This window comes from Emydura macquarii, unplaced genomic scaffold (assembly GCF_026122565.2).
Source record: "Emydura macquarii macquarii isolate MOO-44397 ecotype Brisbane River unplaced genomic scaffold, CSIRO-AGI_Emac_v2 contig_1876, whole genome shotgun sequence".
In the NCBI taxonomy this organism is placed as follows: Eukaryota; Metazoa; Chordata; order Testudines; family Chelidae; genus Emydura; species Emydura macquarii.
In genome coordinates, this window is record NW_027132013.1 from 22,786,104 (window position 1) to 22,811,368 (window position 25,265).

A 25,265-nucleotide genomic window follows, 5' to 3' on the forward strand; every position below is an offset into this window, starting at 1 on the left:
CATTTGATCAAGATACTTATAAACGGGCTAAACGCAGAGGTGCTTAGACCATGTTCATCGGTTCCAATGTGGTCAGGCCGGTATTAGCAAGGGAACCCTTTAAAAGTTTATATTTTATATCCTTTAACAAACAAGTGATGTCATTGCTAATTACTGACTTCAGATAAAAACCGATTTGAGACAGTTCACCCTTATTTCCAGTCTTAATCCGGATAAGATTTTCCATCTCTTTTCTCCCCAATACCTTTCCTCCCTATCTCTTCTCCTCCTTGCTGACCAGCTGGTGGGAAGGTCCAACTTGGCTCCTTCTAAGAGTCTCTTTGTCTTATTTAATGCCATCTGCAGTCTCCCCTATTGGTTAGGGTCCTTCTTTTTAAAAACTTCCCCTTAGTTCATTAGTTATTCTTTGAACCAGATATCTGCCCTACTTCACTCCTTCTTAGGGTAACCAACTAGCAAGTGTGAAAAATTGGGACGGGGCTGGGCAGTAATAGGCACCTATATAAGACAAATTCCTGAATATCGGGGCTGTCCCTATAAAATTAGGACATCTGGTCACCCTACTCCTTCCAGCCTTATAACTTATTTTCTTTCAAGGGCTTTCTACTTGCTAGTCAGGGCCTTTCTTTACACATTTCCTTCACCAACTTAAGCTAACTCTAATTCTTCAATTTCATATTTATTCTACATGGGAGGTGGCAAATTAGAATGGGAAATGTCCCCATTCATCAGAATGTGCTAGCCCTGGACTAGCGGATGGGGAAAGGCAGAGGCCGCAAATTGTGACAGGCAGCAAAAGATTAATACCGAGATGTCAGTAAGTGCTACCTGTAACAAACTGTGACAGCAGCAGTTTTTAATGTTACACCAGCCCGGGATGGATTAATCAGGGTTTGCTTGGCTCTGCTGCCACTGTCCTTGGCCTGGCAATGGCTCCGGCCTAGCCCTGCCCTGCCCAGGTCCCATCCCAGCATGGCGAGCCCACTCACTGATCACTTCCTGGCCCTGCCACATGCTGGGGTCCCTTAGGCCGACTCTGCCGCATCTCCCAGCAACCCTTGTCTCTGAGGGGCCCCCAGGGATCGTCTCCCTTGCCCTAAACTCACCATAATCCCAGCTCTCCCTGCCCGTGTGCTAAATACTGACATGGGGCTTCAGAGCAAGCAGCTAAAAGGTACAGAAATAACATGCAGCTTTACACTACTCCTAGCTCTAGGATTTTGGCAAGGCACAATTACTGTCCTTCCCTTCCCTCAGGTCAGGCCCTATTCAGAGCACTGCTCTCATTTACGTTACCCAGAAGGCACTTCTTTTCCCCCCACCAAAGTTACTTGGATAAATTCCCACCAATGAATGGAATGATCTCAGATCAAACTCTGATCCCAGTAGAGTGATATACTGTATACATGCAGCACACTGATATATGTTAAGGCCCCTCAACCAATTGCAGTAGTCCTCAAGAAGGTGGCAGATTTTCCATCAACTGAAATCTTTAAATCAATATTGGATGTCTCTCTAAAAAGCTATGTTATAGCTCAAATCAGAAGTTATGGATTTAACGCAGGTATAGCAAGGTGAATGTCTATAGACTGTAATATGAATGGGGAAAAACTAGATGATCATCCTGGTTCCTTCTGACCATAAACTCTATGAAAGACTGCTTTGTAACAAATGATCACATTTTTATTGAAACTGTTTAAGACACGGAGTACAAATGAATACAGAGTTAAAAACAGCCCCTACACGGGTGCCTCACAGTGCAAAAAAACCACAAACATAAAACAGCTCCCCCCCCTCAAATAATTAAAAAAAAGACATTTTAAAGATTTAATTTGTTTTTACCTAAAGCCAAAGTATAAAAAACACACATTCATAAATAAAGGTTTATTTCTGTTTTTGTTTTGTTTTTTAAGCAGTGGAGGAAAAAAGATAGTGTTGAAAAACACAGGTAAAGAGTTGTCTGTCTGGTGCCTATGACATAACTAAGACATGCAGAGTGGACATGGCTTATTCCTAAAGTTGCTGCCCCATGCATCTTTGCCCATGCTTTACAGCAGGTTACCCACACAAATATACTGTCCAATCCGGTGTATTATTTACAACAAGCAATCCGGAATTCTGGACATTCTAGTCTTATCTACAGAAGGAACCATCTGCTCAACAGCACTCAAGGGCTGCAAGAAGTCCTGTGTTTTTTTGTTCTAAATGAGGTTTTTATCATTTAATGTCCTGGATACTGCACCCCTAGCGGAAAAACTTACAAATGCATGAGTTTACCAATGGTGTTTAAATACCTCCACTTCAGTTTTTTCTTTAAAATGTACTTTAAATTTTAAAGTTCATATGTTTAAACTCCTTTGGAGAAAAGTACTGCTTTCTCAGTGATTGGATGAGATTGGCAGAGTGAGGAGAGTGCTAAAAGGCGTGCCCCAACTATTATTTGGGAGATTCCTCAGAAAGGAGATTACCTGAGAGAGAAAGTGGAAGAAATGCAGCTCATGTAAGAGCACCAGCTGTGCGGCTCGATGTTCAGCAAAAAATGGGAGTTGACTTTAGAGGGAATAAAACACAAAGGGCTTGCTGTCTTGTCAAATTCAAGTACTTTCCACTGCACCAGCCTGTTCACCGGTCTTTGTTCATTGTTCTGAGGGCTCCCTCAGGAAAAGTAACACAAACTACACCAAGATGGAAAGAAAACTATTGTCATTTCAATCAGGAATGTCCTGAAAGGAGGGATGGCATTTATACAAAGAGGACAGAGTGGTAGGCCCAAATTCTTTAAAAGATTTCTCTGAACAATAATTTCCTTTACTATATTACATCTGTACATGCACGCGTGCATAAGCCAATAAAGGGTCCAAGCTCCCATACTGCCTCCTCCCATAATCCTCTTCACTTGCCAGCTACTAATCATTGTTCAGGATTTCTCCTCCAAGAATATGGAATAACCTATGATGAACATGCAGGTCAAATGTAAGCAGTGCGGCCTGCAGTTACCAATTGCGCTTTCTTGTTGAGGACGTTTATGCTCCCTTTGTTCTCAAAACTGGAATTTTTTGGCACACTTCCTACTGCCAGCAATGGGAAATCATGAGGGTCTTGCCATACATATCTAGATACAGATATAGATCTATCAACTGAATCAAGTTCTCTCCCTGCAACACTGCCTCCCTTCACCCCTTCTCACCACCAAACTTGGGGGTATCACCTTGATTTATAGGTCTTTAGCTGCAGAACTCCTTAATGCCAAATCTTAGGCAAATGGTTGAGGGTACACACCTTAGCCTTTCCACACCTTCTAAGGAACAGCTTGCTTAGATGGGAGCAGGTGAGAAAAAAGGGTCTCAATAAAAAGGCATTAAACAAAACAACTACCCCACCTGTTCTTTAATTCACATCACTAAACTCAATCCTGGTTCTACTTCCCTGAAGCCCTGCCTCTGCTGCTCTATATCTTTCATAGCTATGTTCTTGAAGCCACGCCTATTTCTATTCCTAACACTATTCTTCTGGAAGTCCTGACTCCACTTTCTAATTAGTTAAAACTACACACCCCATACATTCCTGTCCTGATCTACTTGCTTGAGCCTCACCTACCACAATTCTAATTAGACACTTGCCCATTGTTTGCTGTTTTCCCACCTGCTCCCATGACCCAGGCAAAGTCCACATCCAGCAGGCACAAAAACCCTGTTCCTTTTTTTTTTTTTTTTAAACTGACACTTAGGACTTCCTCAGAGTAATTCACATTTGATGCTACTATGAATCTGATAGCTGTTGTTTTTCACGTACGGAAGTCCAAGGTATGCCGTGGATTGGATTACTGTATCTAACAGAAGTGGCTTTGGGGCATAGTCTATTCATTCCAACCATCTGCTCTCCAGCATTTTTTCCAATCCCATGTCACTACCTCATACTTTAAATACAAATAACATTGTACAAGGGAAGGAATATAAAGAACCCTTAAAAACCACTGTTTCTAGTACCAGAAGATGCCTGGGTTGAAGGTACTGCTATTTTACCTGAGTGTCTGTGCCCCAATACCAGCAAGAAACCTCTTGTGGACTGGCATATGTGTTTTCACAGTCTAAAAGTGGAGGGAGAACAGCTGGTTGACCCAGAGACAGCCTGACCCAGACTATCTCCATCAGAGAACCAACCATCTCACATTCCATTTGTGAGCATTCCTGCCCCCTCCCACACCTTTCACCTAAGGAAGCTACCAGAGATTTCTTCCAATTTCTTCTCTTCCTCCTATGCAAACTGCTCCTTTCCATTTGCCATAGATGCTGCTCATAAAATCCCAGTTCACCACAGTATTCAGCACAATACAATGGTGGGAGGAGACTAATAGGACAGCAATTTGAGGTTTAAACCCTGAAGTACAGTACCACTCTACGTAACCAGAGATGCGAGAGGACACCTGAAACATTTGGACAGATAGAGTCAGATGACAGGAGGAACCAGCTGAAAAGCTCTGAAAGGGCTTCCTGCACCTCAGGTTGCCAATCCTGTAGCTCAATGAACTGATGGCCAGCCAGCAAGCATAGAAATGGCTGCACTGCAAATCCCCAGCCCTGGAGTGTAATTAAGAGATGGGCCAGCTGTCCCCAAGACCAGCCAGTCATGTGAGGAAAGGCTCCACTGCAGGTCCCCTAGCCCTGGAATGAAGCAAACAGGTGGCCCCAGATCAGTCAGCCCTGTAGCGCAAATTCTGCTCTGCAGGTCCCCAACTCCCAAGTGCGGCGAAGAAAAGCCAGCCCCATTCCAGAGAGCCACAGGATCCAAAAGATTGTCAGCTTGCCCCAAACCAGCTCCCCCACTACAGAAAAATCTGCTTCAAGTCCATGACCCTGGAACACAGCTTTGGAGGCTGGCCAGCTTTAAAGGACTTTTGCTGATGCCAGCTAACGTTTGCATCCAGGGCTAGACTAACTGAAGCTTGGTTATTTTACTAGAGATTCACAAACCGGGACTGTACTGCTCTCTCTGGTTTATGTTGTTGTTTTAAAAGAGGAAGAGTGAAGGCAGAGAAGGAAAATGAAATGCTCTCTCTGTGTAGCCACCTGCTTTGATATGGATCCACCTACACTGCATCCTGTTTTACTAGCTTACTGATATTGACCAATAGGAACACTGGATACTTGTAAGCCATGACAATGCACACATTATTGCCGGCTTGGAGAAGTCCGGCAAGGCAAGAAGGCTATTGCACACACAATTTAACAGGGGCAAGGTTTTCTATTTCTCCATAAAAAGACCCATGAGGGGGTAGGGGAAGGATGGTGATAATTACATCCCACAATATCCGATACTGGCTGCTCAGCACTCCTGGGAGATAATTTTCTGTAGTCCATTAGAAAGTCAGTTATTCCCTACTCCCCTAGAGTGTTAAGAATATTCTTTTTCCTTGTAGAGAATGGAAGCTATTGATTGACTTTCCTACCAGGACAATGAAAGCATCAAACTGGGACAGAGCAACAGTTCCATGGGTGATCACTCTGATCAAGGGCTTCACTCAAAGAGATGGAAGCCATGCTTCCCCCTAACCTCTCCCAACAAAATCATACACCTCCAACCCGCCCCCTCACCACAGTCTCACTAACATCAAGAGATCGGTATCCAATTCCACTCTCAGAACATGGCCAAAAGGAACTTCATATCTGTCTTTTCATTTATCCAACATTATTTCAATGCTTTTCTTTTTAATGTCTGATGAAAACCCAATCTGAAGTATTTGAGCACAGATAAAATGCCAAAGCTCATTTTAAAAAAGACACTATGTTCTTGTTACGTAATCTCCACAACTTGGCCCAAGGGGTAGCAAATTTTCCCCCTCAAAAAAGAGTGGAGATAGATTATATCCCAGATGGGCTTTGAAACAAAAGGAAAAGCCAACAGGGTAGTCATGACAACAGCAGGATTACTGAAGGTAACAAACCAGGGATGGGGAAAAGAAGATCAGCAAGACAGGATGCAGCAGAGAAGACTAAGTTTGGTAATTGCACAGCCACTCCAACCTGCCTCTCCTGTTAGGAGTTACTATAATACAGAGATTGTATCCTGCTGGGATATGGCAAAGGAGAAAAAAATTGTTTGTTTGAAAAGGGAAGGAAATGGCCACCAAAAAGGTTAAAGCAAAAGTAAGAAAAATAAATTAATAAATAGAACGTTTCAAAGTCTGCCCTTGGATTCTGATGAAGCCTTAGGGAGGAAGTGATTGGCTTCATCCAGGCTCCTTTTGTTAATCAACAGTTCAGAGTTTCTTGGGCAAACAGAATTTATTTTTTGTTCTTATGGGAGATTCCAAACTTCTGGCTACGGAGAGATTTCTGAGCAACTTCTCTACACTCCTCTTGTCCGGCTGTGTTCAGAAACTGGAAGCTGAAGACTAATGGGGTAGTTATTAAAACTGTGGCCAGCACATTGCTAAAAACCTCAGGTACATCTGTTCTATGGGACTGAGGAGATCAGTTTAAAAAGGTCTCTCTCCCTCCATAGATCAGGGTGGCGACAGCACTTGTCTGAGGCTTCCACTGTGGTGGTCCTCTTGGGATTATTTCTATGTAGCTATCAGTTTTACTCAAAAAGTGTTTTTTCTGAGTCACCTCTTTAGAGCTTTTTGTCCATGCGCCGTTCCACGGCTTGTAGTAGCAGCTCTGAGTACTGTTCCAGCAAGGCCAGAGTCTGCTCATCCCCGAAACGCCTAGCACTGGACAGGGCGGCACCACCTCCCTCATTCAGCAACCTAACTGCATCTTGTGGCTTCACCAGCACCTTCTTGGCCCTTTCAAGCCCTTCTCCTTCCTTCAGGGAGTCCAGTTCTTTCTTCATCAAGGAGAATGTTTCTGTCAAGAGGCCAGCAATCTTATCTTTGTCAGTAGAAGACTCCATGTCCATTGATACCTGAGAAGAAAAAATACAGTTAGTATTTAAACAAGACATGAAGGTGAGTTCAACTGGTTAGGGCCATTGAGCCATAAATATGTCTAAGCAAAGGGTACAACACACTGCTCCAAGTATCGATAGGGTCTGCCTTTAAGTGGTATTAGAGGGTGCATATGTGCTGACAGAGAGCCCAGCACCCACTGTATGTCATATTTGCTAATCTTTTCCTTGGACATCAAAGGGCTTATGAGAAAAATCAGAGGATAATAAAACTTAGCATTTCAATTGTGCTTTATATCTTTGAAGCCCTGTATAAATATTAACTAATTCTTTCAATACCCCTGTGAGGGAATTAACTTTTATCCTCAGTTTACCGAGGGGGACAATCAGACACAAAGATTAACTGATTTGTCCAAAGCAATGTGGCAAGCCATGGGATAAACCAGAATTAGAATCCAGGAGTTCCTGACTCCCAGTCCTAAACTCAGATGCAACCCACTAGACCATGCTGCCTCCGTCACTAACACACAGCCAGAAGAACATCTCAGTCCATCCAGTGTGTGTGTGTGTACTTAATTCTTGAGTTCTAGAGACAAGCTGACTGATTGGTAGACTAGTGTTTGAGATCACTCACCATGCGATAAAGGTGAATGGCCTTGCGCATGCTGTCCTGGAGCTCAGATACAACATGTTCACACTGCTGAATGCTGATGGAAGGTTCTGAAGAGGGAGAATAAACAAAAGGACTAAGCCATGCACACATCCCAATGCCCTAGACCACCTTATTTATTAGGAAATCCATCTGTAGAATAACCACTTCTCACAGATGCTAATACTTATTTTAAAGGTTGTGTGTGCGTTTCACTCAACTTTTAAATGAGAAGCTAACCAGATTGGCTTGAGCTATACATCATGTAGGCAAGGGCTGTACAAGCTTTCCTCACATACCTCTCTGGAGATGGTCCTCAGTTCTAACATTCAACTCTCCTACTTTTCCAGTCGTCAGCCTAACAACTATCTTGATTGCTGTCACTCGGTGTGGTTTTTTAACTGTGGATAGGCTGAGACCATCAAAGCCATTCTCACTTGTGACCCAAGTCAAGGTCTCCAAAGGCAAAAGGCATTACTAACCTAACGTGCCACTAAGCAGCCTTCCCCCTCTCCCCACCCCAACTCCACGCACCTCACTCTACACTATCTTCAGTATGAGACAAGTGTTCGGTGTGTTATGAAGATGTATTACAATGAGTGTTATTGTAAACCCTCAAAATGTATTGTGAAACCCTCTACCTTGGGGATCATGGTAGAGCAGTCTCCCGTCAAACAGCACCCATGAGAATGGGAACTGTATTTTTTAACAATACATGATGTTTACAGCCATTACATCAGAGTTATAAAAAACAGAAAAGCACAACTTCAGCTATAAACTTAATATCCCCTATTAACCCAGCAGTCTAACAGATGAAGGTGTGCAGTCTTTAAACACATGCTTTCACACTGATGACGGGTTCTGCCTGATAACAATCCAAAGCAGTGAAGACTGATACACATTCATTTTACTCATCATGATTCAGATGCCACCAACAGAAGGTTGATTTTCTTTTTTGGTGGCTTGGGTTCTGTGGTTTCCACATCTGAATATTGCTCTTTTAAGACGTCTGACAGCATGTTCCACACCTCGGCCATTTCAGATTTTGGAAGGCACTTCAGATTCTTAAACCTGGGGTTGAGTGTTGCAGCTATCTTTAGAAATCTTACATCAGTACCTTCTTTGCGTTTTGTCAAATCTGCAGTGAAAGTGTTCTTAAATCGAACAACATGTCCTGGGTCGTCATACGAGACTGCCATAATACGAAACATATGATAGAATGTGGGTAAAACCACACAGCAGGAGACATTGAACTCCTTGGGGAGAACTGTATCACAAATTTAATTAACGCATTTTTTTAATGAGCGTCATCAGCACGCAAGCATGTCCTCTGGAATGGTGGCTGAAGCATGAAGGGGCATACGAATGTTTAGCATATCTGGCATGTAAATACCTGGCAAAGCCAGCTACAACATGCGAACATCTATTCTCACTTTCAGGTGACATTGTAAATAAGGGCAGCATTATCTCCCATAAATGTAAACAAACTTGTTTGTCTTAGCAATTGACTGAACAAGAAGTAGGACTGAGTGGACTTGTAGGCTCTATTGTTTTGTTTTTGAGTGCAGTTATATAACAAAAAAAATTCTACATTTCTAAGTTGCACTTTCACGATAAAGAGCTTGCAAGACAGTACTTGTATAAGGTGAATTGAAAAATACTGTTTCTTTTGTTTATCTTTTTCACAGTGCAAACATTTGTAATAAAAAGTAATATAAAGTAAGCACTGTACACTTTGCATTCTGAGTTGTAATTTAAATCAATATAATAGAAAATGTAGAAAAATATCCAAAAATATTTATAATAAATTTAAACTAGTATTCCATTATTGTTTAACTGCGTGATTAAAACTGCAATTAATCACGATTAATTTTTAAAATCACATTAACTCAAAACAAATCAATCACTTGGGTTAACTGCGATTAATTGACAGCCCTACTTGTAAGTGTAATAAAAATACCTGGGTGAATGGGCATTTTCAGCTACAGGCTCTCAGAGGTGGAGACAGTACCTCTTCAGAAACAGACATACGCCAGTTAACATGATAATGACAATACTTAGTACTTCTACAACACTTTCTATCTGTATATCTCACCATAATTTACAAAAAGGTAAAGATCTCTCTCCCCACATTTTATAGATTCATGGATTCTATTTATAGATGGGAAAACTGAGGGACAGAGAAGTCAAGCAGCTTCCCCAATGTTACAGAGTGAATAAGGATAAAGACTTCAGGTCTCTAACTCTCATTCTAATGCCCTATTCAGGAGAACATACAACCCTGCTGGCTTAACATCCTTTTACTTAACACACTGCTTGCAGTATAGTACAAATAAATAAAAAATTGTGGCTGTATGAGCCTTTTATCATTTCCCCTTGCTATTTTTGTTTGGGTGGTTGTGGATTTCTAGCTGCAGATCTGTCTCCCCTCCACAGATGTTAGGGTGAAATTTCCTGTGAACTGACCCCAAAAGTCATGTGACCTTTGCTCTGACTCTCAAATCTAGAAGAAAAACACACTCCGTTCAAACAGCTGCTCTATTACTTGTAGAATCAGATTCCATAGCTCCAAGTGGGTGCTAACTCTTGAAAACCCCAAATACACTCATTTTTCTGAGAAGTAATTAGTGTGCAGTATTAAACTGTAAGCTCTTCAAATCTAGGACCATGTGTCTTGCTGTAGATGTGCTCAGAGTGTCTAGTAGAACAAGGGGCTTCAATCTACATCAGGGCCTCTAGACACTACTAAAATACAAAAAAAACAAAAAACACATCCAGATAAAATTCTCTCTTCACAAGCTTTCAGTGCACATGCCTTTTTCTACATTTTCTTTTGATTGTCATGCTGTATGTGTATAAAAAGTGAAGCTTTCCCTTTACAATCCACTGTTTCCATCAACGGGGTCACAAATCACTGTTTGTAACCTCACAGTTCACCACTGTGAAGAAGAAAAAATTATTACCTACCTCTTCATAACTGTTGTTCTTCGAGATGCATTGCTCACATTCATTCCAAGTAGGTGTGTGCACGCCATGTGCTCAGGCATCGGAAGGTTTTTCCCCTACCAGTACCCATTGGGTCAGTGCAGGCGCCTCCTGGAGTCGCACCTCCATGGCACCATACATAAGGCCCCACCAACCCACCGCCTCTTCAGTTCCTTCTTGCCGGCAGGCTCTGGCAGTGGGGAAGGCGGGTGAGTCTTGGAATGGACATGAGCAACACATCTCAAAGAACAACAGTTACGAAAAGGTAAGTAACTGTTTTTATTTCTTCGAGTGCTTGCTCATGTCGATTCCAAGTAGGTGACTCCCTCGCTGACTGTAGGAAGAGGGGTCGGAGCTCAGTGGATCGCTGATTGAAGCACCGCTCTGTCAAATGCTGCATCATCCCTGGCCTGCTGAGTGAGGCATAATGCAATGTGAACATGTGGCTCAACAATCACTGCAGCCCTGGAAATGTCCTGTGTAGGGACATGCGTCAGGAATGCTGCCAATCAGGCCTGCGCCCTCGTGGAGTGCGTTGTCAGTGCTGGGGCTGGCAGCTTTGCCAGATCATAGCAAGTTCAAATGCAGGACATGTTCCATGATGAAATCCTGTGGGTCAACACTGGGAGACCTTTCATCCAGTCCACTATTGCGACAAAGAATTGGTATGATTTATGAAACGGTTTTGTCCTTTTGACGTAGAAGGCCAATTCCCATTTGTACATGATTTTTTAATAAGGACAAGGTCCAGTTGCAGCCTCATCCAGCTTTCTCCCTAAGGTGGTATCTCAGTTCCATACAGGCCAGGACATTTTCCTCCCAGTGTTCTACCCCAAGTTGCATGCCAATAGCAGGGAGCAAAGTTGTCAGAGACCTGGATATTAGGGCCTTGAGCTCAGACACCTTCCTGGCTGAGATTATCATGACCAGGAACGCTACTTTCCATGAGAAATAGAGGAGCCAACATGTTGTTACGGGCTCAAAGGAGGGCCCTATTAGCCTGGAGAGCACCAGGTTAAGGTCCCATGCCAGTATTGGATGGCCAGTTTGGGGATATAGCCTGTCCAGGCCCTTGAGAAAACAGATCATCATCAGATTAGCGAAGACTGATCAACCATCCACCTCTGGATGGAACGCAGAGATTGCCACTAGGTGAACTTTTAGGGATGACATTGTCAGACCTAGCTGCTTCAAGTGCAGCGGATAATCCAACATGAAGGATATTGATACTTGCATTGGAGCGGTGCCCTTCTGCATTGCCCAAATAGAAAATCTCTTCCACTTGGCCAAGTATGTAGCTCTGGTGGATGGTTTCCTGCTGCCGAGGAGGACCTCTCTAACAGGCTCCGAGCATGCCGACTCTATGGGGTTTAGCCATGAAGCTTCCACGCTGTGAGGTGGAGAGACTTGGGGTTGGGATGCTGGAGGCGGGAATGGTCCTGCGTGATTAGGTCCGGCACCAATGGCAGGGCAATCGGAGCAGCCAGAGTTCCAGTAGCGTTCTGTACCAGTGTTGTTAGGGCCAGGCTGGGGCTCTCAGTATGATGGACACTCTCTCTCTTCTAATCTTGAGCAGGACCTTGTGAACAAGCAGGAAGGGTAGGAATGCATAAAGCAGGTGGTCTTCCCAAGAAAGGAGGAATGTGTTCGTGATCAAGCCTGGGCTGTGGTTTAGGAATAAGCAAAACTACTGACACTTCCTGTTGAGTCTTGTTGTGAATAGATCTACCTGGAGAACTCCCCACTGCTGGAAGATTCTGCTCACAATGTTCGGGCGAATAAACTACTCGTAATTGCTGAAGGATCTGCTGAGGTGGTCAGCCAGCTCGTTCTAGGATTATGGCAGGTAAGACGCCTCCAGGTGTATGGAGTGGGCTATGTAGAAATCCCATAACATGAGGGCTTCCTGGCCTAGGAGAGAGGAGTGTGCTCCACCTGTTTGTTTATATAAAACATCGCTGTTGTGTTGTCCATCATGACTGATATGCATCTGCCTTCCAGATGAGACTGGAAGGTTTGGTAGGCTAAGCCAACTGCTTTCAGCTCCCTGACATTGATGTGAAGCCAGGGCAATGCTCGGGACCAGAGGCCTTGAGTCCTGAGGGTCCCTAAATGCGCTCCCCACCCCAAAGCTGATGCGTCCATGACTAGAGACATCAAGGGCTGGGGCCTGGAGAAGGATACTCCCGTGCATGCCGACAGAGTTAAGCCACTACAAGAAGGACTCAATAACCTGAGGGGGAAGTAAAACTATCTTGTCCAGTTTGTCTCTGTTTGATTGGTATACCAATGCCAGCCAAGCCTGGAAGGGTCTGAGCCATAGCCTTACATGGTGAACCACGTATTTGCATGTGACCGAGCTGTTTCAAGCAGCTTCATGCCATCATGGGAAGAAAGGCCAGAAGTCCTCTATGATGGAGCAAATGGTCCAGAAGCGAGACTCTGGTAGGAATGCCCTAGCATGAGAGGAGTCTAAGATAACTCCTATAAACTCTATCCTCTGAGTAGGGGATAGGATAGACTTGGGGGCATTCAGCAGTAGACCCAGTCTGCCAAATGTCGACCATATCAGGGTCACATGTGCCTCTACTTGCACCCTAGAGCGGCCATTGACAAGCCAGTCATCTAGATATGGGAACACCTGCACCTGTTGTCTCCTTAGAAAGGCGGCGACGACTGCCCTGCACTTGGTAAAAATTCGAGGGGCCGCTGACAGCCGGAAGGGAAGGGCTGTAAATTGATAATGGGTCTGGTTTACCACGAATCTGAGGAATCTTCTGTGGGACGGGGTTATAGATATATGAAAGTACGCGTCCTTCAAGTCGAGGGCGGCGTACCAGTCCCCTGGATCCAGGAAGGGAATGATGGCAGCCAAAGATATCATGTGAAATTTCAGTTTTGTCATAAATCTGTTGAGGTTTTGCAGGTCAAGAATGGGTCTGAGACCAACTTTGGCTTTTGGGATTAGGAAATATTGGGAGAAGACCGCCTTTCCCCTTAACTTCTGAGGAACCTCCTCTGCTGATGCTGCTTTTAGGATTACTTGCACCTCTTGTATAAGAAGTTGCTCGTTAAAGGGATCTCTGAAGAAGGAAGGAGATGGAGGATGTGAGGAAGGGGAGGAACAGAACTGTAGAGACTATTCCAATTCTTCCATGTGTAACACCCATCGGTCTGAGGTTATCTGGGCCCATGCCCAATAGAAATGGGATAGATGGCTCAAGCAGCAGGGAGAAGGATCCGGGATCTGGCCTGATGTGTCGCCCTCAGGCGCATCCTCAAAATGCTTGCTTGGAGATGGAGGGCTGCCTTGCCAAATCCCTACCTTGGTTGGAGGGGGGACGAGGTGTCCTACACCTGTTTTTCCTGCCCTGCTTCCTAGAGTAGACCTTCCTCAGCTGCATAGGATAAACTGCGGAGGAGGTTGGGCCTTAAAGTGCTTTTTTTGAGGGTCTGGTGTATGAAGGCCCAGGGACTTCAATGTTACCCTTGAATCTTTCAGGCTGTGGAGTTTGGATTCAGTCTGCTCCAAAAATAACCACAAGTCTTCAAAGGGCAAATCCTGTATGGTTTGTTGGACCTCTGGAGAGAGGCCCGATGCCTGCAGCCATGAACTCCCTCCTCGTGGCAATTGCAGATGACATGGTTCGAACAGCCAAACCCACCGAATCCAGGATGGCCTGTAATGAGGTCCTTGCCACTGCCTTGCCCTCCTCCATGACTGCTTTGATCTGGAGTCAGTCAGAAGAAACTCCTTGAACTTGGACATGGTATCCCATGAGTTGAAATTATAGCAGCTCAAGGTCACTTGCTAGTTCGCAATATGAAGCTGCAGCCCCCCGGTGGAGTAGACCTTTCTGCCAAAGAGGTCCAACTTCTTCGAGTTCTTGGACTTGGGTGTTGGGCCTCGCTGCCCTTGTCTCGGTTTCTTGTTTGCAGCCACTACTACCAGCGATCCTGGCTGAGGATGACTGAAGAGGTACTCATGCCCCTTTGAGGGTGTGAAGTATTTTCTTTCTATCCCCTTAGCTATAGAGGGGATAGAGACGGGCGTCTGCCACAGAGTTTTGGTAGTGGCATGGATGGTCTTTATGAGAGGCAATGCCACTGCTAAAATGTCCACCATGGGGTCCACTGACTCCACCACCTCTTCTGCTTGGATTCCTAGGTTCTGGGCCACTCTCCGTAACAGTTCCTGGTGAGCTCTGTTGTCCATGGAGTGTAGAGCATTAGAAGTTCCTGCCACCGTCTTGTCAGAGGAGGACGATGACGACATTTTGATCAGTACCAGACCCTCCTGACCTTCTAGGTCATGGGTTTCTCCTTGTGTAGGGTTCCCATGTTTGATGCTGATTCCTGTGTTGCCCTCGGCACCAATCTCACCGCCTGCCTTGGTGTCACACAGTGACAAGCGATCCTCAGGTGGAAGGGGAGCACGTTCTTCCAAGATGACAGACTGGGAAGCTCTAGAGTTGGACCCTGGGCCTGGTGGTATGCCCACAGGGCCCAAAAGGGCCATTGCACAGGCACCTGCCAGTGCGCTGGCCAAGGTCCCATGAGAGGGGCTTGTCCCTTCTCCTGCCTGTAGCGGCACTGCTCCAACTGGTGCTTGCTATGTTTGGAGACATAAGACTCCGTCCCTGAGCCTGATGACTGCAACTCCAAGCGTGGATACCATGGCGGTGCCGAGTGAAATGATGCCAGAGAGCAGTGCTGCGGAGAAGGTGACCAGTAGTGCATCATCATTGGTTTCCCTCTTGATGGCACCGTGCTTCACGGAGGTACAGGAGGTCTTATTTCCAGTGCTCTCTGGTCTGCGGTGGACTGCTGTGCCACCATGGCTATCTGGTCTCTAGCCACCTCAAATGTGTGCGGGGTGGAAGAAAGATCCAACTCTTCCACTTCTTACAGGGGAGTCCACTGGCACCGGACTTGATGGACCCTTCTGCAAGCCCAGAGTCGATAGTGCCACCTTCAGCATGGTAGGCACTGGGTACCCCAGCCCAGGCTGCGCACCACTAGTGCTCTTTCCCTGCTGTTCTCACCATGGGTGAGTGCCCTCTGTCAGTTTTTTTATGCCTCTTGTATGGCACCAGTGAGTGGGACTGATGCCAGGCTGACTATGGTGCCAGGGAATGGTGGTGCCGATGACCTCTAGGTGCTGAGTCCTTCCTTGGCATCGCAGACTCCCTAACTGAGAATGGCGTACTCCACACTGAGGTGTTGGGTGCCAGGTCTGACTGGCTTGGTGGTTGGGGATGAAGGGCTGCCTTCATGAGGCAGTGTTCCAGCCTGACATTCCTCCCTGTCTTGGTCATAGGACGGAATCACCTGCAAATCCTACAGCAATCTATGGTGAGATTCACCCAGGCACTTCAAGCAGGAATCGTCGCTTGGCATAGGTTTATGGCAGGTCCCACATAGTTTGAATCCTTTGGGAATTAAACGTGCCCCAATTCCCAGGTAGGGAGGATACATTATGCCCTCCCCAACAGAAACTTAACTAAAATACTAACAAACTAACTCTAATATAACTATTTATAGGTTCAACAATAGAGACCACTAGGGGAACACTTGCCGAAGCAAAAGAAGACAGACGAATCTCCAATGACTATCACGGGGTTTAAGAAGGAACTGAAGAGGCGGCGGGTTCCTATATATGGAGCCATGGAAGTGCAACTCCAGAGGACGCCTCCACCGACCTCCTGGGTACTGCTAAAGGAAAAACCTTCTGACAACTGCACATAGCATGCACACATATACTTGGAATCGACATGAGCAAGCACTCAAAGAAGAAGACAACATTACTGAAGGACCCTGACAAGCAGCAAATTATAAAAGGTGGCTTTTATTTCCGTATACAGCTTGGTTAACAACACTGGGAAAGAAGATGTAGCAAAAGTACTTAAGAGTTTGTCTAACCTTTCAAACAGTGCCATGCCCTCTACAGCGTCCCCCATGACAGATTAAAACAGCCAGGAAAGGGTTAAGGGCTACTCATCTGTCACATGAAAAAGCCATGGATTAAAGGGAAGGGCATCCCCCTCTTTCTGGAAGATAACAGAGAGGCAAGGGAAAAGCCACAGGGGACTGCAGCCCATGTGAAGCAGGGAAATTGCTTAGTTTTGATGTTATCCATGAGTTTTCTATTTAACCAATAGATTTTGCCCTGAGGGGAAGGCTGGAAACATACAGGGGCATGACATTAGTTCTTTCTTGGGCTGGGGAGTAACCTACTAGCTTACACTCTCCCTCCTATTCATAAATAATTCAGAAGTTATATTGTATTAACTCCACACCTTTTTCTTCAACCCCAAAGGCTAGCAAGGTGGGAATCCCCACAGTGTCTGTACATGTGTATTATATTCCACCTGCCCTTCCCTTTAGGGAAACTTGGACGTTACTTGGATGTACTGCAGAACATTCAGCTACTATCTGACTAAACTCAATATAAGACACAAGACAGAGAGGAAACAGAAATTCAAGACAGAGAAAAAGATGTTAAGACTGAAATGTCTCACCATTGAGGGGATGACTTATGGAACGAGACAGGTGCAGACAAGACGAGACAGGCCAGAAGCTGGACGTAAAGAAATGTGATGGAATCGTGAAGCGGTTCACAAAGACAGGAGACAGAAGGGGAAAGAAGATTGGAGATGGGTATCCGTGCACACCTGAGTCCTGTGCCGAGGCAGCCACTGTTGTGGGAGACCTTGACCTTGGCCTGACGGGGTCTAGTGGGCAAAGTCCAGGCGGGTTGTCTAGCACACAGCCAATGCTGGAGAACTTCTCTCTGCATCTGGGCAGTGTGCTTTCGGGAGACCTTGGATGCAAGCCTTCTGAAAACTCTTTTAGTTTTGGATTAGTGACCCCTGGCTGATCCTGGCGATCTGTCCTCAATGTTGGATTCTCCATGAGGCTCTCCATAGCAGGTCCCACAGACACAGCAGCTGAGCTCTCCCTCTTGGGGACCCGGCCCTCAAGAGGAGACATTTTCTTTTTACAGACTCCAGCAGGTGACTGAGGAGACTCTGGTTCAAGTGGGGTTTTGGATTTGGTGGTAGGTGAGAAAGAAGCCAAGGTGGGTCTGTCAGGCAATGGTTTGGGGATGTCAAGGATCAGGTGTGCCCGGTTTGATGATGCCAACTTGCTGTGGAAGGACTTGGGTGATGAGCAGCTTACAACTTGCTGAAAGGCTGGCTTCCCTGGGACATTTTCTTTTGTGGGTGGCTTGTTCGTCTCAGTCTCTGCTGGGAGGCTTAACTGTACCTTCTCGGGCACCTGTGGGCTGGTCCTCCCCTCAGTCAGTGTTTCAGCAGAGTCACCAAGGAATATATTTTCCCCTACAGAGATGCTGCGTGACATCTTGGCCATGAAACTGGTCGTGGGATTCATGTAGGACTTTGATTTTGCAGTCTTATTGTCTTTGACCAGCAGGGAGTTGGACCCATCTATCTTCAGCAGGCTTGTGGACAATAACTTGCAATGATTAGGTTTTGGATCCTTCTCAACCACTGCTAGTGTCTGAGGACGCTTGATAGAGGATATCACTCCTGGACTCTTATCTGTGAAAATTAAACAGACAAAACTAGATAAAGGCTGCAGTGAACTGTGCGATCAGAAAGAAGCACAACTGTGCCAACCTATTAACTACAGCTCAGCTTCTGGAATAGAGGCATTTAGAACCACTAAAACAGAACTAAAGTTGATGGGTCTCCAAGATGAGCTCCAGCCCCTCCATTTCCCAGAGGCATTGTTGCTTACCTTAAGAATAAGGCCCTCTCAGAAAGCCTAAGGCTAGAAGACCTTAGAAACTAAGCTTTTTAAATGAGAGAGGAAACCAGGGGAAGCAGATGAAAGTCCTCATTTCTCATCTCTCCTCGACCTACATACAACCAGTGTGGTTTTAACAAAAAATAGTAAATTTAGTACTGGTGAAAGGGCGAAGCTTCACCGTATTGCCCAGCCAAGGTACCTTAATCCTGACCGGCAGTAACCACCTCTGGCAAGTGAAGAGTTCTTTGTTCACGGCACGTTCCATCCTCGCCCTCCATGCTGAGACTGTCAGACAGGGCTAGTTAGGAGGATGGCGGCTGCGTGATGAGGACTAAGGACTTGGCCAAGAATGCTGACTCACTTTACACTGGACACAGAGCATAGCAATTTAAGGAGGCCCAGCCTTTGCTACCACAGCTTGGCCAACCCACAAAGTCATTAGTTCAGCATTTCCAGTTCATTGGCAACTATTGACTTTTTTTTATTTAGTTGAGGTTTTCTTTGCAGAGTCAGAATGAAAGTTGAGCTCTATCCTCATCAACCCCTCTATTCCTCCTACTCATTTAGAAGGCCAGCTGAGCCAGTGATTCCCTGCCATAGCCAACTGTTGGTGGGAGCCACAGACTAGTCTGCTCGGTAATTAGGGATATTTTCCTCTGCAGACTAAAGCCTTGTCTACACTAAAAAAATAAGAGTTCCAGGAGGGGTAGCCGTGTTAGTCTGTATACAACAAAAACAATGAGAGTTCTGTGGCACTTTAAAGACTAACAAATTTAATTTCAGCAGCCTTAAGCTTTCGTGGGCTTCAGCCCACTTCCTCAGATGCAGTTGGTAGAAATAATACAGCAAATATTGGCAACATATATTTGCTGTATTATTTCTACCAACTGCATCTGAGGAAGTGGGCTGAAGCCCACGAAAGCTTATGCCTGCTGAAATTAAATTTGTTAGTCTTTAAAGTGCCACAGAACTCTCGTTGTTTTTTAAAAAAATAAATGGACCTAACATAGGTTGACTTATAGCCAACACGATCTTCCTTGGGTCAGTGGTGCGCATCCTCACCAGGAGCACTTCCACCTACCTAAGAGGGGCAGTGTGGGGAGCTGAGAGCCCAGTCTCCCCCCAGGCTCTCAGTGGGCTGCCCGCTCCCCACTCGCTGCTGGGAGCCAGCCCCGGGCTTCCCTCTTCCCCTTTCCCAGGGGAAGCCGCCCAGGGCTTCCCACCCTGGGGAGTAGGGTCCAGGTGCCCTGGCTTCTCGCCCCCCGTCACCTCCTGCTTACTGCCCCCACTTGCAACCGGGAGTGGGGTCCAGGCGCCCGGGCTTCTCACCCTCTCTGCCCGCTCCCCACTGACTGCCCCTGCTTGCAGCCGGCAGCTAGGTCCAGGCATTGGAGCTTCACACCACACTCACAGCTGGGAGCGGAGAAAGCTCTCAGTGGGGCTTTCTTGTCAATGTCACCGCTCCAGTGGAATGACAAGAATGACAGCCCCACAGCTGATATAAGGGGGACACAGTGTCTTTACTGACACACTGTGTTGCCCAACTAAGCTGACATGAGCCCTCTACCTCTCATGAAGGTGGTTTTATTTTGTCGAAAAAACAGGGCAGTTTTGTTGGCGGGTGGGTATGTGGGGGGGACGGGATTGCAATGTGTACACCAGCACAGTTTTGTTGAAAAAAGCTGACTTTGGTCGACAAAACAGTCTAGTGTAGACCAGGTCTAAGAGTTAAGGATCCCAGAGCTTGTAGCTCACCTACCAGAAGAGCCATGATTAATTTATCTCTCTATTCAAACTCAGTCCTGTCTCCCGCGCGCCCGCCCCCCCCAATTTACTTTTGGAGTTACACTGCAGTCCCATACACTTCCTTACCCTCGTGAAGGAGATCATGAACCGACTGGGACTTCCTCATTCCCACATTCCCACTACCCTCTGGAAAGGGTGCGATAACTCTTCCAGGTCCCACGGCAAACCTATTGGTCTCCACAGCTGACTTCCGTTTTTTTTGGGTGTAAATGGACCGGTAGGAATTTACACCATCCACAAGGCTGTCATTCTCCAAGGCATCATTACGATGGCTGTTCCCCTTTTTCAGCAGATTGGCAGAAACCTGCTTCGACTGGGCTGAAGCCTCAATGGGCTTTTGATCCAGTATCAGATTTGATGAGGAGCGTGACAAACGCCTACAGAGATAAGGCAGAGATAAGACTCTCAAGGCTGCAATAAATGAATCACAGACAAATAAATAGATGGTGTTGAGTAAAGAAGTGCAAGCCTATTAAGCCAGCTTCTCAGGGGCAAAGATCCTGGCAAATCGAGAAGGACATATCAAATCAACCTGTACTGTCACCACATTCTTATTTTTCCCAAAGCCTGCACTGGTCTCAAAGCATCCTATCCTGGGTGACAGGATGAGCACTAAGTACCACCAATAGCCCTGGGTTATGCGTTTCATGGAGGGACTTTGTAGGAAGGCAAGCCAGGAGAGAAGGAGAGATTCGATTGGGGAGGAATGGGTCAAGTCGGGTCAGGACTGGTCCGTCCCAGCTCAGCTTGCCCACATCAAAAACCGTCTCTCCTTCCACAAGAGTGCTCCACAGAGCATCCCCAACACATTTAGAGATTGGCCAGTCCTGGTATAACACATATCAAAGCTGGCCAGTATCTTACAGGCTAAGTGTTTGGAAAGTCTATTGTTCTCCTTCAGTGAAAGGCACTAGAAGTGCGAAGTACCATCATTTTCATTTTTCCTCTAAGGGGGAACAGGAGGATTACCCCCCAAAAAGCCAAAAAACAGGCTCTGCTCCACCTGGCTGGATTGGCAGTTGGGCAGATAAAAACCCCATAACATCTTCATGAGTGTATACAGCTTACCCTATAGCTGCTTTAAACTGGGTTTTTCTGGAAATCTCCCAGTGTTGCCACTGCAGCTCTCCTAAAGCTATTAACAGTATAAGCGCTAGCATAAATCATGGTGGCAAAATGCCAGCAGATGGTGACTAACCCTGTGATGAGCAGGGGTATATACTACACAGTGGCAAAAACAAGAGCAGGCGGTCTACACTACCACTGTAGCAGAACCTGCACTGCCACTAGAGCAATGGCTGGAGGTTTCTCTAAAATCCTTAAAGTGGACACAACTTGTGAATGCTAAAGGTGAGCCCAGGTCAGTTTTAAATGATGCTGTCTAGTCAATTTGAACCCAAAGTTTAGATGTTATTTTAAAAAAAGCTTTTATAAAAGTAATCGGTAGAAATGTTTCCATTGTTTTTGTTTCATTTTAATTTCAATGGAAATAGTTCAATTTAGAGAAAATAAATTCCCCTGCAGTGTTTGTAACCTAACACTGGAGCATGTTCCTAAAGAATGGAAACCAGAAATGAAGCTGATTAGGAACTGAGTATAAACAAAAGCAAAACTGACTAGCACATTTTCATTGTCCAAGCTGAATGAAATGCAAAAAATAAAAGAGCATAAATGGTAAAAAGCAAATTAAGAAAAGAAACAGTATCGCTTTAGGCTGATGTCAAGCAGTTAGGATGATACAGAATGGACAATCTGATATATGACAGCTTACAGCCAACCTGCCAGGTCCCCATCCAAAGAGGCCACTGTGCCTAGATATGACAAACCCAGGAGGTTGCTGGCATCTTTCAGATAAGTGCCCAGCAAGAAATCTATTCACACTACTAAAAAAAGCAGAGTTGTACCTGAGAGCCGGGGACTGGGACAGAAAGCGAGAGGAAATGCTGATATTTTCACTTCTCTCCAAGGTCCTACATGATCGACCTAAGGATCGGGGGAAATGTGTAAATTATGTAACAAGATGCAAACATTATGACAAATGAAGTGTTTTCAGATGAATTCTAGCTGGTCTCCCATTTCAGAGGAGATGTAAGAACAGCTTGAGGCAATAAGACAACACAGAGAATTAATTTTATCTCCTGCTGCCATTTTCTATTCTACTCAGAACACCATGATTCCCCAGCTTCAAACTGTATTAAATGAAAGAAGGGCTTCCCTAAAGGTGTTCCTCTTCCTTTCCCCATAGATTCTTATCCTGCTTCTAGGCCTGTGGGCCATCAAAGTACAGGAGAAAAACAGACAGCATGCAGGGACGATGCTAGCTACAATCATTATGACTAGCAAGAAATTCTGATTCCTGAACTGACTGATAAAAATTAAATCTCTCTTTTTCCAATTTGATGTCCTCATTCTCTCCCTCTGCCCTGCTTCTCATCCGTCTTTTGTGATGTTTGCTTTGCACATATGCACCACTAGAGGCCACCCTATCTTGTTATATAGATGGACACATTTACTACTTAATTCGTTTACATGACAAAACTAGAGACGGGACAAGAGCATGGGTCTCCCAGATCCCATGGGTCTCCCAGATCCCAAGGACAGCGCTTCACCAGGTCAACAAGAACAGTTCCACTAACCCAGAGTTTCTCAGCCTTTTCGTGCTGGCAACCCCCTTTGGACTTTAAAAAAAATAAAAAATGTGACATCCCCCCAAGACCTGAAAAGGTGGGAGGCTGAAGCCAAGGGAGCTACAGCCCTGCCACCAGAGCTGGAGCTGACAGCCCAAGCCCATGATTTCCCTAAACTCATCCCATGACCTCCCTGAAGGTCGCAACCCCCAGGTTGAAAAACACTGCACGAACCCAAGAAACAAGGACTCCTTTATATAGCTACAATTCCTTACACACATTCTCATCTCCAGACTGTGGAAGTTATCAGACACAGCTTTTTGAAGACCTTTCTACCTTGCTTCACTCTAGCACCTGCCCACCACACACAGGCAAGGTTCAGCAGCTGTCAAGTGTGAGCCACAGCAAGACAGAACTGTTAGGGTCTACTTGGTTTTATAAAGCAGATGGATCTGGAGCTATAAAAATCTCATTAGGGAGAAAGTTCTTCCGCCACGTTTGCAGGTGTACCTTTTTCACCGTGATTGGTCAGAGTCTCGAAATGCTGCTTGAGGAACTTCTCCTGATCTGGAGTCTTGGGGAACTCTCCCTCCAGCATGCTAGTGCCCGCATCCTCCTCGTCTTCCCCATCCGCCTGTTCCTCCAGGTCTGAGACACCATCCACACTGAGGGGCTCTGTGCTCTCAGAATCTGGAAGGATGTGGAAAATAATGTTACAGTCACAGTAATGTCTATATCCTGGCCACAACTGAACATCATTCTTAGAAGAAGCTACTCATGAAGGAGGCACTCTAAGGACTCAGGTCAGAGCACCAGCCAATCAGCATTATTGCCATTAGGATCCAATTCCCAGATGTACAATATTACACAGGCAGCACAGCCCACAGGGATAACAACATAGGTGGTCTGACTGTACAGGAAGTTAAAGGGAGCAGACAGCAATTCACTTCACTCTTTACCCCTTCACAAATATACTCTGGGAAGTGAATGTGCAGAAGTACCTGAATCTTTATAGTGATATCAGGTTGATCTTTATTTTAATAGGAAAGTCGCATCATCCCAGCTCCCCAAAGATCACACGTCTTTCAGTCCCATTTGCTGCTAAGCCTGGCAGTGAACGATCCCAGTAAGTTTCTGCAGTGTTCCATGCGGTGTGAAAATGGGCTCATAACACATATTCACATCTCACCTTCATTTGGATGATCTGGGCTGGAGAGGCGACTGCTACTGTAATCAACAGAGCAAGCACTGTCAGGGCTGTGCTTATCTGGGCATCCGTTGCTGTGGTAACCTCTACCTATCTTCCCATGGGGCAGCGCTTTTACCTGGAACTCACTATGAGAGAGAGAGGAAGAATACAAACGAGAAGAGATGCATTTTCAAGTTAAAGATTATTATTTTTAAAGAGTCCTTACCTGTGTTAGTAACACCTTTGATTATTAAAAAAAAAGGTTATTTGAAAGGATGAAGTTTACTTCTTTTGCCATTTATGCAGTTAATTTTTGCATTTCATTAGGCTTGGACAGGGAAATCAAACTGGTCTGTTTCACTTTCTGACTATACTCAGGTATTAACAGTGCTGCTATGGTTGGGCTTCCAACACTGCAAGGGAATGAATGTACTAGTCCATTAAAAAAAAAAAAGCAGCTGTATTTCCCTTAACAAAAGCATTCCTATTCACAGATTTTGTCAACTTAATTTTTCCACAATTTGAGGCCTAAGCCAGTGTCTTTCCACACTGTTGAGTCCTGTTTCTTTGAGGGGCTCAGTGTTGTGAGATAAAGCAGATTCTGAGGATAGCAAGGCTGATTTTCATCAGAAAATGCTGTATGGAAGTCAACATTAGAAGATTCAAATCCTTGCTCTTGTCCCAGCTCCACAACCACAAGCAAGGCCAATGGTGTCGTTTCGCCTTATTTGTGAAGATTACAGTGTTCCATTTTACAGAATACTTTGGATTCAAAGACAAATTGAGCTCATGCTCTAAGATTTGACTTGGAACACGAAAGTCACTATGATGGATATTTACTGTAACATAACCGTGGGGAGATTAGCCCTGACAGCTTGTAACGTGCCCAGTCTGTATCCAACACCACCATGGGCCCCCACTTTCTAACATGCTTATACTGCACATGGGCCTGCTCTGTCTAAATATTATTATTATAAAATTAAAAACAAAGAGAAATTGGGGGGGGGGGGGGGGGGGGGGAATCTAACAGTTTCAACTACATGAAGTTGCCATGCACTATTCCATGAGAGCTCATCTAAAATTCACAACCATTACTCTGTACTAGAAAGGGGGTGAGGGTATTAAACAGCTGTAAGTGGAAGGAGAGAGAGCGTTATTCAGAAAAGGAAATAGGGGGAGTTGGGAGATACACGGAGTAAAGTGGAATGGTCTAAAATAGAAAGGAAGAAGAGAAAATGGGAGACAAAGGTCTCCTCAGTCTCTGATTCCATTTAAAATCCATTCAGCTCATGCAGCCCAGCTCCCTGCCACTACACAGTCCATCACATCATGTTCATTAGCTTTG

General features: G+C 45.3%; 1 protein-coding gene across 4 annotated transcripts in view; it reads right to left on the minus strand.

Annotated features, from left to right (window-relative positions):
- Positions 1-1,661: 1,661 nt before the first annotated feature.
- MAPKBP1 (mitogen-activated protein kinase binding protein 1) overlaps positions 1,662-25,265 on the minus strand; it is a 126,251-nt gene continuing 102,647 nt past the window's right edge. For 2 of the 4 annotated variants that reach the window (XM_067557937.1, XM_067557935.1), the window contains exons 25-31: positions 23,921-24,066; positions 23,242-23,421; positions 22,009-22,087; positions 20,171-20,481; positions 17,197-18,087; positions 7,523-7,608; positions 1,662-6,906 (exon numbers count right to left, since the gene is read on the minus strand). In XM_067557937.1, coding sequence (XP_067414038.1) covers positions 6,613-6,906; positions 7,523-7,608; positions 17,197-18,087; positions 20,171-20,481; positions 22,009-22,087; positions 23,242-23,421; positions 23,921-24,066 — 1,987 coding nt within the window. In that variant the 3' untranslated portion in view covers positions 1,662-6,612. Of the gene's footprint in view, positions 6,907-7,522; positions 7,609-17,043; positions 18,088-20,170; positions 20,516-22,008; positions 22,088-23,241; positions 23,422-23,920; positions 24,067-25,265 lie in introns of those variants that run through there. The other 2 variants (XM_067557939.1, XM_067557938.1) reach the window with 2 other exon arrangements.